The sequence below is a fragment of the Canis aureus genome, chromosome 3 (assembly GCF_053574225.1).
Source record: "Canis aureus isolate CA01 chromosome 3, VMU_Caureus_v.1.0, whole genome shotgun sequence".
Classification (NCBI taxonomy): Eukaryota; Metazoa; Chordata; class Mammalia; order Carnivora; family Canidae; genus Canis; species Canis aureus.
In genome coordinates, this window is record NC_135613.1 from 34,913,060 (window position 1) to 34,932,295 (window position 19,236).

The window sequence follows — 19,236 nt, forward strand, 5'->3', positions numbered from 1 at the left end:
TTTATGATGACATATTTGGATGGAAGTCACCACTTGGAAAATCCTGTACAGATTCGAGCACATAATTGTCATCAGATGGTTTAATTTATCGACATTTGGGGGAAGTAGTATATGTTTTTGGAATATTCTTCATTAGATATAAAATTTAAGCACAAATTAAAAATGAAAATGACTGTTTAATGCTTTAACCATCATGTGAGAGATAAGGCACTGGAAGTATGTGTGAGATAGCATCTCAGAGCAGGCTGCTAACGGACCAAAACAACCAATACAATCTACTACTGAGTGGCCTGCTATGGCCTTTAATAGCCTTTAAGATATACTCTTGGCTGAAACATGGGGAAGGGTGGGAAAAGCGAGTTCTTACATGAAATTCCTGGACAGAAAAAGAAAAAGGAGTAAAGAATTTATTAGAAATGTGGAATATATAGTAGACCTATTTTCTGAAGATAGTTCCTACACCCCAAAAGAGGGGGGAGTGAGTAGAGTGGGGAACAGGGGTGGAAAGAGAAGGAAAGCTTTCCTATAAAGGACATTTCTGTACTGGGGTAATCAAGGCAAATGTCTCTCTTTTCCTTATGTGACAATAAGGTATGGTTAACAAATTCTTTAATAGAATGCAGTCACAAATATCAACATTTTACACAATCCCAAATATAAAATTATAAAAGGAAAAAAATCAAAGCACTTATTTCAACAAATTTAAATGAAATTTATCACTCACTTCTAATCTTGTGTAACAATCAGCAATAAATTTCTTATGTAATGATACAGAATCCTAAAAGGAAGAGATATAAGGAAATTAAGATTAGTATGACATTTAGTTAAAATCGTTATTAAGGACAAAACATCAAAATAAAAAAGCCAATTTTCAGGCATACCAAGGGTCAGAACTTATCAATAGAAAATATATATAATCTTCTGTTCTGGGTATGAGCACCCACCTTTTTTAATCTAGGATTCAGGTTAATGTAACTATAGTTTATGATTAACTGAATAGCTTCATTAGCAATTTCTTCATCAGGTGATTCCATGGCTATTTTCCAAATGAAATCCATTCCTATCAATTCCAGCTTTTCTACATACTGTTCAAAAGAAAAAAATTATAGAGCACACCAAGGTCATAAAATTACACACAATTACTTTTTTTTAAAAGATTTTATTTATTTATTCATGAGAGACACAAAGAGAGAGAGGCTGAGACACAAGCAGAGGGAGAAGCAGGCTCCATGCAGGAAGCCCGATGTGGGACTCAATACCAGGACCCCAGGATCATGCCCTGCCCGCTGAGCCACCCAGGCACCCCTACACACATTTTTTATTGTATCACTAAGGCTGTACCTTTCAGTTTAATATGAATTAAGGCTGCAAAAACCAAGCTACATATGAGTGTACTTTTGTACTGATTTGGAACTTTAAAAGAAAAAACAACCAACCACAGAAACACTGGGCTATGTCCATGGCAACCAGGATAGGTATGGAGAGTTTTCTTCCCCAGATATTCCTAAACCAAAGCTGGAAATCTACCAAGATAGGCTACAGAAGCAGGAACAGCACAGGAGTGAGGTGGGCACCATCTTCAGTAGTTTTTTCTCCAGAAGGTAACAGAGCCAGGCTAGAATTGGCTAATAATCCTTGAGGCTCAATCTGTTCTCCCTAAAGCTCAGTTTAAATGACAGGATCCAGGCCTCACGAGATCTTGTAAAAATTCTTACCATCCAGAAAGTCAGGTCTTTTTTTTTTTTTTTTTTTAAATTTTTATGATAGTCACAGAGAGAGAGAGAGAGGCGCAGAGACACAGGCAGAGGGAGAAGCAGGCTCCATGCACCGGGAGCCCGACGTGGGATTCGATCCCGGGTCTCCAGGATCGCGCCCTGGGCCAAAGGCAGGCGCCAAACTGCTGCGCCACCCAGGGATCCCTAGAAAGTCAGGTCTTGAATCAAAAGAATAATGTCTTAGAAAAAAGACTTATTTTTTGTCTTTCCTAAGTGCATATGTAAAAATACACTATATATATATACATTCTACAGATCCTCACTTTCCTGCCTCATTAATTGTTCTTAAAATCTTCTCCCAAATCCCTGCCACTGCGATAAACTGAAGATTCATCTTCAGAATTAAAGATGTCACTTTTTAGGAACATGTCTGTTATGGGATCTGAGAAGTTGGAAGCTTCAATGAAACTATCCCTACCCTGCATTCACCTCACCCCAGGAGGCTGCTGGCTGCCGCAGGGATTTGAGAAGTCACCTGTCCTCTCTCAGACATCTGATGAGGTGTCCCTGTGCTAGAAAGGGGGCCTCTGCTACACTCTAAGAGAAGCTCTACTGTCAGTGTAGAGGTTGAGGAGATGCCTGTTCTTTAACAAAAGTCATGTTTTCTCTAAATTACAACACTTTTTTTTGGCCATGTTTTACTAGATTATCCAAATTACCTAGATTTCAAAATAAAATACTCACCAACTGAGCTCCTTGTCGTTTCAATCGATGATCGCAAAGATTCACATTTTCAAAAAAAGTCTTAAATAAGTTAAAACCTGAAATTATAGAAGGTCCGATATATTGATGCATTCTAAGTACCACAGATAATCAATGAAAAGACTCAACCCAAAATGTAAGTCTCAGGACAAAACAGACATAAATCTTTAAGACCTCAGATCAGGCAGTGGTTTGTTAGACATGGTACCACAAAAGTACCACAAGCAACACATGAAAAAACAGATAAATTGGATCTCATCAAAATCAAGAACTTTGTGTTTCAAAGGACCACAAGATTGTGAAAAGACTATCTGCTGAGTGAGACAAAATATTTGCAAATCATGTACCTGATGAGGAGCTACTATGCAGAAATTACAACTCAACAATAAAGACAAACAACCCAATTCATAATGAACAAAAGGTATGAACAGACATTTCTCCAAAGAATGTATGCACGCAGTCAATAAACATACATACAGATGCTCAGTTATCAGTCATCAGGGAAATACAGACCGAAACCACAAGGTAACACCTGACACACATCAGGACAGCTAGAACAAAGGCGAGTGACAATCACACATGTTGGTGAAGTTGTGAAGGAACTGAACCCCTTAGATGGTGCTGGTAGGATTATAAAGTAGTGCAGCCACTTTGCAAACTTGTTTCACAGTTCTTCAAAGATTAGTTACAGGATACACTTCCACCCCTAGCTATCTATCTACCCGAGAGACATAAAAACTAACGCCTACACAAAAACTTACACATAAATGCTCACGGTGGCATTATTGATCACAGCCAAAAAGTGGTAATGACCCAATGCCAATCAACTGACAAACGGATAGATAAAATGTGGTATATTCATACAATGGAATATTAGCCATAAAATGGAATGAAATACTGATATGTGCTACCATTTGACAATTTGGGCGATTGGGCCATATAATTTAAGATTAATCATAACATTCATATAGAAAGGAATTTATCTGTGTATATAAACATATGTTTATATAGATGTAAGGAAAAGTCTGGAAGGATATTCTCCGGACTATTTAGCTGCTTCTGAGAAGGGACTCAGAGGGAAAGGAAAGGATAAAATTTCTTAAAAAACTGAGAAAAAAAGATTTTAGGTTGTTTTCCTACCATTCATTGTGATTTCATAGGACTCCAATTTAAGAATTTTCTCCTTGAAAAGCTGCTGCTGAACATCACTTTCGAGATCATGTTGCCCTTTTGTAAACCATTCAAAACACATCTGTGGATCAAGACAAATGTTACCTATAACTAAAATCCATTTCAGGCAAATACATTTTCCAAAAGTGGAGAGTGAAGGTAAGTTATGTTTAATTCTTCAACAATATTTATTGATGAAATACCACTGAAAACCGAAATGCCTGGAACTCTGGAACTAAATAAAGCAGTTACTAGCAACCTTTCTCCCAGGTAACGCAAATACAGACTCACACTGTTCAATTGAGTTTATACTTGGGCTTCTCCACTAATGTTTATTAACAAGCCTTGCTATGTGCCAGCCACTGTACTAGGCAAGGGCATATACATAGTCTTTTCAACAATGCTGTGAAGCAGTTATAATTGTGTAAAATGATTAAAGCAAACAGCAATTCATTGTTAAAGTAAGCCAAGTCAGGTGTTCTCCTGGTTTAATCTATTTTCAGCTGTTTAATTACAGTTAAAAAAAATCTGTGTAGGCATTTATTCTTGTGTTTTTGGGGTACAACATCATTACAGAAACTCCAAGTTTTTGGTTGTCACCTTCAAATTAATTCCATGGGAGAAAGAAAAAATACAAGACATACCGATAACTCTATAGCTGTGCTCACTTTAAATTTGGTTTTATCCAGAATGGTATAAAGATTACCAAAAAACCCATACATTTAAGTCACAGATATATGTTACGCAAAAATTTTTTTCAGCACTTACAGTTCCTGGCCTATTAGTATAAATGTATGCTTAGCAAATTGAGAAGTGTTTAGAATTAAAGATGTGAGACCCACACAAAATGAGACAAAAAAAGGTAAAATATTTAAGTCCCACTCTGTCTTATGTTATATCCACACTACCATCTTCTTACCTCTCTATCTAATTCACAAACATCTTGGCCAGTCACAAGACACTCCCAGATTTCCTTGGCACGATTCCAACCCAGATACAGAGTAGCTTCTTGCAAGAAAAATGCTAGGAATTTTAGATGGGCCTCTAAATACTGCAAAAAGAAGTAAATGCTAATTAGTTAACTCCAGGCATCCCTACCTAAAAATAAAATTAAAAAAAAATTGTTTTAATTAAAAAAGACTTTTACCTAATGCTTTCTCATATAATTTAGCATAAAATAAACATGAGACATCTGTTTATAAGGTGACAGCACAATGTAGTGGAAACTACTTCATCAAGTCTATTATGAATTCAAGTTGACTCAGGATGTCAGTAAAACATCATTTCAGCAATCTCAAAGTAAAACACCACAAACTCACAAGTGATGAGTTAAGATTTTTTTCTAATTTTTAGAAACAAATGTTGCTAATAAATTTCCCACAGGATTGACAATTATTATTTCAGATGAAAAACAAAAGAAAGGTGGTTATCTTTATCACTTTATCATATGTATTTCTTGGGTAATTTACTGAAAGTTTTATCCACAAATAACAATTTTCTCAACTTTTATTTTAAAATGATTATAGTCAAAACACAAAACTGTTCCATTACGACAAAGCTACCTTATGCCACCTCTTTCAGAGTTGACACCCAACAAATATTATTTTATAGTTCAAGTGTAAAAAGCCAAAGAAATGCTGTAAATCATGACACAAAAGCACAATGCCAGATACCTCCCGGTAAGTGTAGCGGCCATCCACCAGTGTTGAACCAGTTAAGCCTCCGGGTCCAGCCACAGCGGCTGCAAGTCGATGACAAGCTATCAAACTTCCCGTTACTAATTTTACAATTTCAAAATTTTTCTTCAAGTCTTGAATAATGCTCTTGGCAAAAACAACAAAAAAATGGTATGAGAATTTTCAGTGATTCTGTCAGTTTAACACAAGCTTCTGTTTTAGCATGTGGTCCTAGGTGAGGGAGGGACAGCAAATATAAGGGCATCTTCACTCCTATTCTTACATCTAGCATACACATAACTAGAATGAAGGGAATTAATAAACTTCTCTAATTTTTTGCTTTTAGAGAGTTTGGGTTTTTTTTTTTTTTTTAAGATTTTATTTATTTATTCATGAGAGACACAGAGAGAAAGGCAGAGACACAGGCAGAGGGAGAAGCAAGCTCCCTGCGGGGAGCCTGATGCAGGACTCAATCCCAGGACCCTGGGATCACGCCCTGAGCCAAAGGCAGCCACTCAACCGCTGAGCCACCCAGATACCCCTGGGTTTTTTTCTTAAAAAAATGACTTTCAAAAGAACTATTTCAGTGCTTATGTACTTCCCCTGATCTTTCTTCTGAAGTTTCTCACACCAAGGAGGCTCCAGGTCCTTAAACAATCTAAAGATCAAATGTCTTTACATCTTTCCAAACAGTTTCTAAAATACTATTCTAACTTTTAAAAACTGGCATAATCATTTCAATAAATGAAGGAAATGAGTTCAGGATATATCAAAAGAAAAGCTCCATTAAAATGAAAGCAGAATGATGTTTAAACTGAAGATTATTAGAGAATATAAATGAACTATATTAATAATCATAAAAATGTAAAACAGCAACCATAAAACTCAACATAAATCTCTTTATGTTTTGTTATTTTAAAAGTTGGGTCTGTAACTGTATACTCATCAGATGGGGTTCTTCTCTTACCTTGTCTTGCTTTTGATAGGTCTGTTTTATAAACGAGCGGGTGATCTCGTGGAGCTGACGCAAAGCTGGCACCACCCACACAAACTGGGGATTATTAAGCTGAGATGACTAGAGTTAAAAAGAAGTTAATTAGTTAAATCTCGCAATAAACGACAGCTATGTTTATTAGCTAAAAAAATTTCCCAAGTCAATTAGGTTTTATGGCTACACATTCTATTATTTTTCTCTTCACACCGCTCATTTAGAGCTCATCTCCATGCATTCATAATTCAGTCTTCAACTTCTTACTCTGCATGCAATTTCCTAAGGCCAAGAATTGCAAACAGGAGTGGATGTGAAGTGACAGTAAATGTACAGGGGTACATCAGCAAACAACAGACGACAAGGAATTAGCAACTTCAGAGGATAGATGAAGTAGCACGGGCTGCTAGGATGTGTTGACGGAAATAAACTGATGGCCAAAATCTACCATGGCTAATACTGAACTGGCTGGTAAATAAAATTGTATAAAAATATGACTTTCCATAATTATATGATTAAGATACCAATGATATGATCAAGATACCAATAGTGGTTTAATATTCAAGAAAATACTCGTGGTCTGCTTGTATGTCCTAGTTAAAACAATTTTGCAAGAAGAGAGTTCTATTTTTATTAATTATTACAGCCACTTTACATTTATACTTTATATTTTTCATAACACTTTCAAATATTATTTCTTAAGCTGGTACATGACAATCCAGATCTTTCACAGTACATATCTGAAAAGTCTGCTGTTTGTGAAATAATCTTTAAAAAGAGAACTGCTCTTTAATACATAGCCTCTTTCGAACTAAGACATTTATAAAATTTGGAAGACTGTCCATTTAACACTATTCATCAAATTACCCATTAAATCTCTAAAAAACTGAGTAAAAGTTTTAAGTCCTTAGCCTTTATTTTGAAGGCTGAATTTTGCTTCTATTTTTAAAACTTCCTTCCTTAAGTGTTACTATAAGATGAAGATCTTTATGAGGTGGAAAATACTTTTGAAAAATATGCTTTCTATCTCTGGCAGGAAAGCATTGCACTACCCAATATGTATATGAGAGAGAGCTATCATCAAAAACAATACTGGTTTTCTTGAGGATTAGCCAATCAATCAGCAAATACCATATTTCCTGGATTCTAAGATACAGGTTTTATAAATTTCAACATTTCTGAAATCGACACGTCTTACAATTTTGTCAAAAGTAACTTAGCAGCCACTAGGTGTAGGAATGAGTTCTGACATAGCTGTCCTTACCTGAGTAATGTGTACCCTTAGCTGCATATGAAAGGTACTTTGTTCATCTACCCGTCATTTTAATTCTGACTCCATTTATGGAGCACTAAGCAAGGATGGCTTTTTAACTTAAGTTTAGATCACGGATTTTTTGAACTCTTATCAAAAAGATGACACTATGATGTAACACTGACTAGCCTTTCCTGTCTGTCAATTCAACTAAAAGCAAAGAAAACTGCCAATAGTCTCGGTCTAAAGCATTTCTCACAGCCAGGAGAATATGGTGTGACAGACTCATACCCTATGAAGGGCTTTGTCATCCAGCACTAAATGTCTCTGTCCAAAGGTGTACCCACAATTCAAGAGAAGCTATTTATCCTGTAGTATATACAACACAACTCCATTAAGGAAAAAAGCAGCTTGAGTTTTACAAAAAAGGACAAGGACACAAAAATATATTCTTCCCATGCCTCAAAATGATACCATCGCTCTTAGAAATTTCAGAGGTCAAAATCACTCTAGATAATGAAAAGCACTGTGCCAGTGACGCTGTGCACACTGGTCAAAAAGAGGCTTCGATTTGGACTCAGTATGAATTTAAACAAATGAATGGTAAAACTAAAATGTGTGATTTCTTTTTTTCTTCTTCCCCAACTTACAAGGTCTGTGATGCAGAGGTTGCAATCACGGGCATCTTAGAATCAGAGAAATAGGGTATATATTAAAGGCCAACTATTTGCAAGACTAACCCTATGTATTTCAGATAAAATATAAAAGTTACAAAATGACAAAGAATAAAACTCTAAGGGCTTAAGTCCAAACTCATACCTACCAAAAGAATTATAAACATTAGGATATAAATATGAATCCTTCAGCACATAATCGGATATATTAAAAAGCATCACTATGACAAACTAAGTCAATTATGGCTAGAATATCTTTAACATAGAAAATCACCCTTTGAAAGTTGCTCACTATCCAATAAAATAAAGGAAATCATATAAAATCGGAATTTAAAAACTATTTTTGATATAACCTTTCTAAAGTTTAGCAAACAGGAAAGATGTCATTTATTCCATTGTATCTATGACACTATGTCGCTAAGTTACAAGAAAAATTTAAATTATTTTTCTCCAGTTACCAAAAGACTGTGGTGAACAATTAAAATGAGCATATTTGGTAATGCCTGGTAACGGAGCTGAGGTTTCATAAGTAGGAGGTGACGCTATGTCCAAATGAGACACTCAATGTTAGATGAAGCCTCAGGAGGTCAATTGGTGCAGCCTGTAAACCTATGCCTAAATCCTCACTCACTTTTGTTAAATGACTATTCTCTTAGTGTCTCCTGTGACGAGGAAGTCAGGAGGCAGTGCATTCGATGGCAGACTGGTCTCATAGAAAGTTTGCTGCCCTCTTATATTGAAAACATGCCTCCCGTGACTTCTTGGGAGACAAAGTCAGTGGAATCAAACTTCTCTCCCACAATCTAAGTCTGGAGAACGTGTTCATATTCTTTCTTGAATTCTTTTCCCAAAGCTCAACATCCCCACTTCCTCATCTATCTTATTCTTCCAGACCTAGCCATTTACCTAGATTTGAAGTATCAATTTTTGCACAGGAGGACATTTATAAAAAAGTATTTCCTCCTGTGCTTAACCACATCACTGTGAGACTGTACTGAGGACCTCTTGCTACTTTTGCTCTGAATTACATGTTTGGGCAGGTAGAGGCCACTCTGCTGTTGGTAAGCAATGATTTTAGAGTCCTCACAGGGTGAAGGGGAGGGTTCAGAGGAAGGATGGGCATCTACGTGGGAGCTGCCAGGCCCTGTGCTGGGGGAGCCTTAGGAGAATGGCTTAGGGCAGATGCAAACACCGCTACTGGAGTAAAAGTGACTTTTTTGGTTTAGTAAATTTGTTTTTTAAATGAGTACATTTAAACTTTTTAATTGAAGGAAAAAAGAAGTGAAATAAGAGGGAGAGGGTTGGGGGTAAACAGCGGAAGGTATAAAGGAAGCAAAGGAAAGAGGACCAAGGGAGCCAAGAGCATCCTGGCGGAATCTACAGAAATAAAGTGAAGAAATAAAGGGCAGAATTTCTGAACACAACAGTGGAGTTTGGGAATTTTAAGAGTGTCAAAAGCAGAGGGAAGGGGAATCAGTGGGGGGAACAGAGGTAGCTGAGGGCGGGAGGGGGGTAAGAGGTGGGTGATCTTGTCTTACCCTTTGCTTAGTTTCTGTGTAGCCTGGCAGGGAGACATAATCCCCAGTCAGCCCACCTTGCTGCCTGGCAGGAAAGGGCATAGCATAGAAAAACACCTTTAGTGGCAGTATATAACTCACCCCCCTGCCTGGAGTCATACCCAGGGGGCTTTGATCTTCCCACTGCCCCCCTCAGCCGTGTGTACTTCCAGAGAGCATCTGCGAGAGCACTTAGTTCACTACAAAGTGCTATGTAAATGCAAGGTACTGTTACTTGGAATGTAATGATGGTCCATCAGAATTTCTACTGGGAGCAGTGGGAGATAAAAAAGGAAGAGTACGCTTATCAAGTCTCACAAAATGACTCCAAAAATAGCCCTGCTGCTCTGAGTTCTGTCTAAAACAACAGGCATGAGTGAAGTGACTGCGGAGAGGCAGTAAAGATTCAGGGATGCCGCTGACTGGGAGAGCGGAGTACTGCTGGCCGAGCAGCACAAAGGAAGGAATAGACTGTGGGAAGGGGTTTCTGCTTTCAAAAGCCATTTCCCTGCAGGGAAAGAACAGTCTCTTCAGCAAGGAGACCTCACATTTATAAAGAAATGTAGCTGTTAGTGGGAAGAAAAGACTCTTTTTCTACAGATACTCTCGTCCTCTTCATCATCACTACTGAAGGATCTAAACTCCTCATGTAACTGGATGAGGTTCAAGCGTAAAGACAGAGGCTACAGTAAATTATCCCAACTGCTGAACTGAGGAAACTGGAAAAATTCAAACTATATCTGAGAATGACAGCGATGTTGTTGAATTAAAGGAATGATTCCTCATAACCTGAGCATCATCAGCTCTGGTCTGTGAGTGACTTTAAAAATCTAGAAAGCTAGATTACATGTTGAAAATTCACTTGATCAAATTTCAGCGTCAAATATAAAACATCAAGGTCTTAAGTGTCCCCAACTAAACTTTGTAACCAACTATCACTAAAAGCCCATGGAATCACCACAGTCTCCTAACATGATCTAAGAGTCTCTGAATCCACCAATAAAAATTAGCAGTATTCAAGATCCTTTAGAGAAATACGCATTAATGAAAGCCAAGAAAAATGTTTAACCAATGAAACTACTAAGCCACTAGCTATTCACCAAAACCTCTTCTTACATTACAGTAAAATTTTAGCAATCGCTCCCGCTACGAGGCTCTTGGTCTGGGCAGCCTGAAAGCCTCGGCCAGAGGCGGGCACTGCTCAGGGAACATCACTCTAGTGAGCAGTTTTGCAATTGGCCCCCTCGGAGCACATGGACTGGATGCTGAAGCACTGGAGTGACAGGAGAGCTGCAGTCATCACTGTTCAGTCGGCTAAACACACTGTCAAAGCACAGCCCCTAAAAGTCCTCAGCAACCTGGAGGCCAGAGCCCTGAGGGGGAAGCCTCCCACAGCAGTCGCTACCCAAGACCACATTCTAGCATCAGACCCCAGCAGCAGGACTCACTAGGAACTTATGAACACCTCTGAACCAGGCACCTGAAAAATGACCCTGTGCCAGCACTGAATGAACCTCTTTCTTCCCTTTTCTCTTCCTTCTTACTCTATGACCTTCCTCCATTTCTTCCTCATGGCAGAAAAACGGGCAAAATACTTATGCAGAATCCATTGTACTTACTAAAGTTGTGTAGACTTTCCTTTTAATTTACAAAAGAAAAAACTACATTAAAGGTCTTATAATTTTATGGAAACAATAGAATGAAACTACTCTGTGAATGTGTGACCTTGGATTCGTAAATATTTAAACAACAGTTTCTATCTGAACATTACTCAAAGAAACACCAAACAGACTATTATCTTAAAATTATGATATTGCTTATTAAAAGAAATTATTAAATTAGTATACCTTTTAGGCGGTTCCATCTGTAAATTCTTACCTTGAATCCATCCTTCTTGTTTTTTTCCAACCCTGACCATTCTCCAGGCTGAAATTAATTTTAAGAGAAATATAAGTGACCTGGTAAAAGGGGTACCTATGATTTCCCAATCCTGGACTCTAAGGCAAGAGTTTCCAGGTAGGACATTGAATTTAATTTACATAATAGGGCTAAGAAAATTATTTGGCTCTAATTACAATACTATTATTCTGATAACAAAACCAGACCAAAGATAAAACCAACCCTTTTAATATCTTCGATGCACTTAATGATGTAGCTCCTCTTGATTGCTTCTTTCACCGCATACGCATCACTAAGGATTGTCAGATGCTCTTCCAAGGCTTGCTGAATAAGGCTACTGGGCAGGGTTGGAAGATGTGCCAGCTCCCAGAGTACATCTAACACCTGCAATGATGCCACACAAGATGAGCCGGCCCCAACATCAGTAAGACCACATGAAGTATTTGTAGCTGGAAAGATTAATTTGATTCTCCTGCCTTTCCAGAAGTGGTCTCAAAGCGAGCCTCCCGGCCTATTCGTCCGATCAGACTCAACAGCTTCTGTCTTACTCGATCACTTTCAGTCTCCCAGCTCTGGGGAATGGAAAAGACCAGACAATCCAATTTTATCAAATGGGCAAAACTTTACATTTGAGTTAAAAAGGTTTAACAAAGTAAGAAGAGTACATTTAGACACTGCCAAGGCAGAGGGGGGAGACGTCAAAATGAGCTTCTTTTAGAAAAACTTAAAGCAAGCATGGTCGACTGGTTACATACCTTCTGGATGAGAACAAACAAATGATTAAGCTGATCTGAATTAAATTTGACAGCTGCTGCAGCAATAATAGTATGGATGTTCTCGATCACAGTAGATGATTGTCCTGACTGGAAAAGGAGACCGTGGAAGAAAGTTACATCCTGCAACTTGGAAAAACCCTCACACTTCCCCCCGAGCAATTGATAGAAGCAAAAAGCAAAACAGCAAGATAAACTGATTCTAGTCTGATCAGCATTCACTTGCTTGATAACATGGGGGAAACTACAGGAAGCAACCATTGTTAATGGCAATCAGTTGACTTTGTTCACATTTCTAGCAGCATTAAATCTTTAAAAAGATGAGAATAAAGTTTTTAACTTGACATACTCATTTCAAGAGAAGAGCGAAATATTTTCAACTGGCTGCATAAGAGTCGAACTGATTACAGAACAAACATATTCGCTTCCAGCACTTTATAAATGAGCCTGAGGGTCTCAGCTGAGAGTTATTTCTACCTCATTTTTTATTTTGCTTCTAGATACTTTATGACTTCAATTAAGATTTATTTATCCCATAGGCAGTAAGTCTGCTTCAGATATGTAGGCCCTGTGGTCAACCTTACAGTCAAAACTCATTTTATAACCTCAAACATGACTCTATCATACCTTACTGCTCACCATGACTTGAAAGGCAGAGACTTTTTTAGAGTCAGTCCTCTAAGAATCTGCTCAGTATCTACTATGTACAAATATTCATTGAATGTAGTAGGGATATACAACATATACATCATGGTCTCTAATCTTTGACCTTATGTGGATTCAAAACTCACACTCACAAAAAAAAAAAAAAAAAACTCACACTCACACTCACAAAAAAACATCATATGAGAGTATTCAGCTACAGTTGACATGGAAAGCACGATTTATGGAAGCCAAGCCTGTTTTCTTTCAGTCTTGCACCTAACTTTCTGCTCTCTGCTGCCTTTCCTCTACTAGCTATGCTCCCATGATGTTCTACCCATGAGAGGTGCTGTTGGGAGATGAGGTCAGAGGAAGAATGAAGTGTTGGTCCGTGCCCAGGGAGTGGACACAGTGCTGGCACTGGTGGCAGTGAGAGATTTCAGCAGCCCTGGTGGCAATGCCACCTCTTTGGCACCCCAGCATCTGCAGTGAAAACACCTCCCAAAGCAGCTTCCTTTCTTAGACTTCACATCCCCTTTCCCCATTCTGTTACTCCAGCATTCTTACTTCTCTCTTTTGCCCTTCCCCCCCAGCAACACCTTTGTAAACAAGCCCCTATATCCAATTCCCTCTGAAATACCTAGTAGAACTTCTGCTTCCAGACTAGGTTCTGAGTGATGCCGTGACTAAGGGTAGAGTCAAGGTGAGCTTCAGGCCTCCTTCTGGCTTAGCAGCTAGACGAAGGCTAATACCATTACTGAAATAGCCTGGAAAATGACTAGGTGCTGACCTACTGAATTTGAGATGCCTATGAGATGGCATGCATGAAGGCGCAATAGTTATGTGTCTAAGTATAAGGCACTGGACTGCCAAGAAGAGGTCTGAACTGAGGACACAGTTCTTAGTGTCAACAGCACCCAAATGCACTCAAAGCCGCAGGAGGAGAGGAAACAGCCTCAAGGGAGATTACAGACTGAGGAAAGGGATCAGGTTTGCAAGAAACTAGTATTTACAAAGTAGAACAGAGTAAGTAAGTTGGTAAAGGAGACTTAGGGTGCCAGGAAAATGGTGGGGAAGTGAGTCCAATGGACTATTAACAAAGGGAAGGAAAAGAAAAGGCAGGGGTGTGGTTGATTCTGTAGAAGACACAGTCTGTGAACTCAGTAAGCAGGACTCATCCTCACGTAACACAACTGAACAGGAAAAACTCAGCCATGAAAACCGATAAGCAAATAGAGACTGACAAAAGACACACGTTCTAGTGCTGCCACTAATGGCTGTGTAGCCTGCAGAATGGCTTTTCATTGTTTAATTCTGAGAAACGAGATGTGGCTCGCTCAGTTGTTCCTCAGCTTCTGCGTAGTGCAATCCCTTTTCACATACACAACTTTGACAGAAGCCCCAAACTGGCAAACAGATTTGAGTAGAGCTGCTGTGGCTCGAGCAAGATAGAAGTTCCATTTCCCTGCTCATTCACCACCCTCCTCCCTCTCCTTCTGACAGAAATGTTGGAAAGAGGCAAAAATAATTCCGATCAACTTACCTGTATCTTCCAAATTTTAGTGAGTTCATCTAAAGACAATTTACTGCCCAAGAGTTCAATTATCCCTTTTATACGATCACAGTATTGTGCTTGGTCTATGTTGCCTAAAAGAGACACCCAAGAAGCAGACAGATACAGTGAACACTGACTTTCTAAATACAAGTCTATTAATTTAAAGCAATATTAACTTGCTATAGCATTTAAAGGCTAATACAGTCAAAACATTTTCATATTTTTAATATAAAAATGTGATATTTATAATTATGTCAGGAAATGCCTTTTTTTTTTTAAGCAACTTACCTTCTAATGCAATTGACAGAACTGAGTTTTCAACCAGCCAATCTAACAATCTGTCTGTATCTATAGCATTCTTCACAGATTTGGATAAAGTGCTATCTTCTATTAGTTTAGTTACCTAAAAAGACAGGATTGTTGTGAATGAATCTAGTGCAAATATGCGTAACCAAAATCTACACATATATGTACACATATCCTGCAACTTTTACAGGATGTATTAAAGGCCAGTTACTGTAATAAGTTAATAGACTACTTATGATCATGGAGCCAAGAATGGTACTCCTAGGGATGGCTCAGGGAAGAGCATCTGACCCAAACTTCAACCAGGGAACCACTACTAAATTGTATTCCTGGGACCAGAGAGAAAGTACCAGTCCCTCCCCGGTAATGGGGCTGTCTACGGTCATGATGTCTACCACATGAAAGATGTCACTCTGGAGGAAGAGGGAAAACAAGGCTAACATGCTCAGAAAAGTAGGGACAAGACTTGGAAAGAGTCTTGGCAGTGGTGAGGTCTCAAATTCTAGTTCCTGCCGCCCAGACATGTCCCATCCTTATATGGTCTAGCTACTCTACCCTTCATTCATGTGAAACAGGTTAGCCTTCCTCCATTAAATTCCTCTTTTGGCCCCGGATGGTTCAGAGAGTTTATTTCACTTGCAGCAAAAAATTCTAATTAATACAGAACTTCAGGAAAAATAACTGGAATTATGACTGAACTATACTGGCTCCACCTATACTCACCAAAACCAACTATGTTCAGATGAAGTTTAGGAAGCTATAGGATAATACTTCTAGCATTTTGCTTAGATCAACAGTTGTAGTCATTTTGCGTTTGTCCCAACCCCAGTGAGAATGCTTGGTTAAAGGAAACACCTATCTGAAACATAACAAGTAAATCTCAAATGGTCTACTCCAAGGAATTATGTTCTAGAAAATTTCACATAAACACTAAATATTTCAGAGAATGAATTTTGACTGTAACATATATAAAAAGATCACATTAATAAACAATTACAAACCTGTATAACATATATATGATCATTGTTACCTTTTTTATATGATTATAAAAAATCATCCTTCATTTCCCAACATTTTTATATTAATGACCATAAGTTTTGGCAGAGTTTAAAGAGTCCGTGCTTTAGGTCTTCTGGAAAAAAATGCAAAACTTACTTCTTTGAGGGAATTCATTTTGGCGCTAAAATGTGGTGATTTTAACATGCGCAGTAGGATGTCTAATCGAAGGTCGTCTACCACGGTCACTAGATCCGGCTGGAAACGCATGCAGAGTAACTTGATGGCAGACAAGAGCTCGGGGATGCTAACCAATCTCTTTTATTAAAAGCACACACAAACAAAAAAAGGAACCATGAAAACATTTTGATCCCAATTCTTGTAACACACACAGGAATACAGGACATTTTCAACAGCACTGTTTGGTGGTATCTGATACTTTATATGGTCAATTAACTAGTTTGCTTTTAAACAAAAGTTAGCATACAAGTGAGCCAAGGGAAGGGTCCTGTGAGAATTTCAAGGTCAACAAAAATAAATCATGTTAAACTTAAATGTTAAAATTGCTTTAAAACAACTTTGGATAAGCTTGTAGTATCGAATTATTTTAAAGCTTCTTCAGTGCTATAACCAGAATATGATCTAAATCAACACGTTAGTAAAATTCTGAATGGTATCCCTTACTGAAATCTCTAAATTCACTCTACTGATAGATTTAATACCTACCTGATGCTTCAGAATATTGGTGCTTCAGAAAAAGCATTTTTTGGTTAGAAAATATGTTAACTAATTTGATGTCAGTTGTAGAATCCAAAAGAACAATGACATGTGAACCTCGCCCCAGGTCCTGGCCGTGCTTCCAAGGACAAAAAGGTGCTGGGGCCTACCTGGCTGGAGACAAGATTTACCTTGTCTTTGAGGTCCTTCTCCTCCACGCTCCGCACATCCTGTATTGTAGTAAGGATGACCGGGTCTAGCATTGGCTGCAGAACAAAAGTGCTGCACTTAATAAAGACTCCTGATTCTGCCCCAGAACTAGAGAGGAAACACTTCTTCATTTGCATTTCACACAGGAGAAAATGCAATGCAAAGATCTCAATTCCAGTATCAGATGCCACAGCTAGCTACTACCATCCCAAGTAGGCCTTTAACTGACTCCATACCCCAGCTTCTTTGATATCACGTGGGTGCAGTCCCTGTCACTGCTACCCTTTAAGGGTCCTTTTATTTTTTTAAATGTTTGGTTTTATTTAATTTTTAAAATTTTTTGCCAATAGAAATTTGATATTTCTATTTTTTTTACTTCATATTGTTATTTAAATTCTAGTTAGTTAACATACAGTGCAATATTGGTTTCAGGAGCGGAACTGAGTGATTCTTATAAAGGTCTTTTTAAAGAGCAACCAAAGACACATAAACTAAAACATGAAGCACCAGTATTTTTGTAATAAAGTGAATATTTTGCATTCGATTTTAACAAATTAATATAAGCATGGAGCACTAAAAAAATGTGCTACAATATATATTATTTTTGTGTGCTTATGTAAATAAGGCCTTAAATGGAGACTCATACAACACAATGTTCCAGAAAGGTAGCATAATCAAATAAGTGACTCTAAATATTACGTGAGATGTAGGAAAATATTGGCTAGGTCTAAATGCTCACTTCCATCTAAGGAAAATGATTTTTAAAAGTTACCTGGTGATAAGAGAAGACACAATATTTGGCTGCCAAAGCCAAGAAGACATTAGCAATGAATTAAAATGACATCAGGAAAGTATCCAAATAAGAGTTTCTTCCTTTATACAAATGCCCATTGTATAGAGAGGACTGGGGGCTATTAGTCCGCAACACTGGCCCTGCTTCTCACAGTGGCTGAGATATGTAGCAAGTGGTAGATACAATTGTTAGTTTGTTAAGTGATATGATGTGAATATGGTATGAGAATAAATTCATGGCATGAACAGATTGCTGAATAAATGTAAGGTTGGACAGTCTGATAATTAAAATAAAGTTAAATATGCTTTGGTTGGAAACTCAATACTTTTTACTGTCTATTAAATTTGAAAAATTCTATCAAATGTAGAATTTCTAAAGAATGTAATATTAATTAGTAGTTGGAATATTTATGCTGAATTTCTTTCCATAGAGCAATGCATGGGTAAACAGCATTTAAAAAGCTAATCCTGGGATCTCTGGGTGGCTCAGTGGTTTAGTGCCTGCCTTCAGCCCAGGGCGTAATCCTGGAGACCCGGGATTGAGTCCTGCATCGGGCTCCCTGAGTGGAGCCTGCTTCTCCCTCTGCCTGTGTCTCTGCACCTCCCCCCACCCCTGCTCTCTTTCTGTGTCTCTCATGAATGAATAAATAAAAATCTTAAAAAAAAAAAGCTAATCCTAAAAAAATCTAATCTTAGCTCTGATTAGTAAAAGCCAAGTATTAAATTATTAATAATTGTTAAATAAGTCATTTTGCCTCTTATAACTTTAGTGTTTCAACTACAAAAGTAATGATTATATTAATAAGCTGAAAGAACACTACATGTTTCTAAAGTACTTAATATCCAGAATGAAGAAATACATAAATAGCCATCTGATTTCATTTAAAAATCTTGCAAGTTTACTCTGACATTGAAAGAAAGCACTTAACACTTAGAAATGGTAGAAATTTCCGAACCTACTAAAAGGAAAATCTCATCTTCCTTGTTAAAATGGCCCTAATGAGATATAAACAAGGAAGAGTGCATACAAAAACACTGCTCTCAAGGACATGATGCTTTCAAAGTCATTTATAGTGACTTAAAAAAAAAAAATCTGTGAAAGTTACAGGTTTCATGGACATATTTACAAAGAAAATAAAAAACGAAGGTATTTCAAAGTGACACTTCAGTCAGCAAAACTTGTTAACTGAAAAGGAAAGGAAATAAGAAAGCATAATAGGCCTTAAGCATTAGAAAATGGACACGCCCAGCTTCGACTACTGGATAACCTATAGACAGTATTACCATCTGCAGTAGCAGGAAATCAGAGATGTGCCGTTAGGCTACTCTTCAACAGTCACTTAGCTAGTAAGCCAGCCCAGTGGGTTGCTCAACACTGCTCTAAGTTAATACATAATGGCACTGAGTCCTTAAACAATCTTGTGAAGGGAGCTGGAATGTATGCAGCCTATTCTATAGGTAAGGAAACAAAAATACATGTGATCATATGTAAATTATATTTGACAAAAGGATATGTTGAAAAGGGAAATAATCTTAAATATGAGATGTCTCCT

At 37.8% G+C, this 19,236-nt stretch overlaps 1 protein-coding gene across 4 annotated transcripts in view; it reads right to left on the minus strand.

Annotated features, from left to right (window-relative positions):
- USP24 (ubiquitin specific peptidase 24) overlaps nt 1-19,236 on the minus strand; it is a 135,262-nt gene that overhangs the window by 70,901 nt on the left and 45,125 nt on the right. For 3 of the 4 annotated variants that reach the window (XM_077891909.1, XM_077891908.1, XM_077891912.1), the window contains exons 9-24: nt 16,873-16,947; nt 16,124-16,282; nt 14,951-15,065; nt 14,651-14,754; nt 12,448-12,555; nt 12,169-12,264; nt 11,915-12,076; nt 11,672-11,719; nt 9,776-9,835; nt 6,291-6,398; nt 5,321-5,470; nt 4,567-4,698; nt 3,618-3,729; nt 2,460-2,536; nt 945-1,085; nt 725-778 (exon numbers count right to left, since the gene is read on the minus strand). In XM_077891909.1, coding sequence (XP_077748035.1) covers nt 725-778; nt 945-1,085; nt 2,460-2,536; nt 3,618-3,729; nt 4,567-4,698; nt 5,321-5,470; nt 6,291-6,398; nt 9,776-9,835; nt 11,672-11,719; nt 11,915-12,076; nt 12,169-12,264; nt 12,448-12,555; nt 14,651-14,754; nt 14,951-15,065; nt 16,124-16,282; nt 16,873-16,947 — 1,701 coding nt within the window. The remainder of the gene's footprint in view (nt 1-724; nt 779-944; nt 1,086-2,459; nt 2,537-3,617; nt 3,730-4,566; nt 4,699-5,320; nt 5,471-6,290; nt 6,399-9,775; nt 9,836-11,671; nt 11,720-11,914; nt 12,077-12,168; nt 12,265-12,447; nt 12,556-14,650; nt 14,755-14,950; nt 15,066-16,123; nt 16,283-16,872; nt 16,948-19,236) is intronic. The other variant, XM_077891910.1, reaches the window with a different exon arrangement.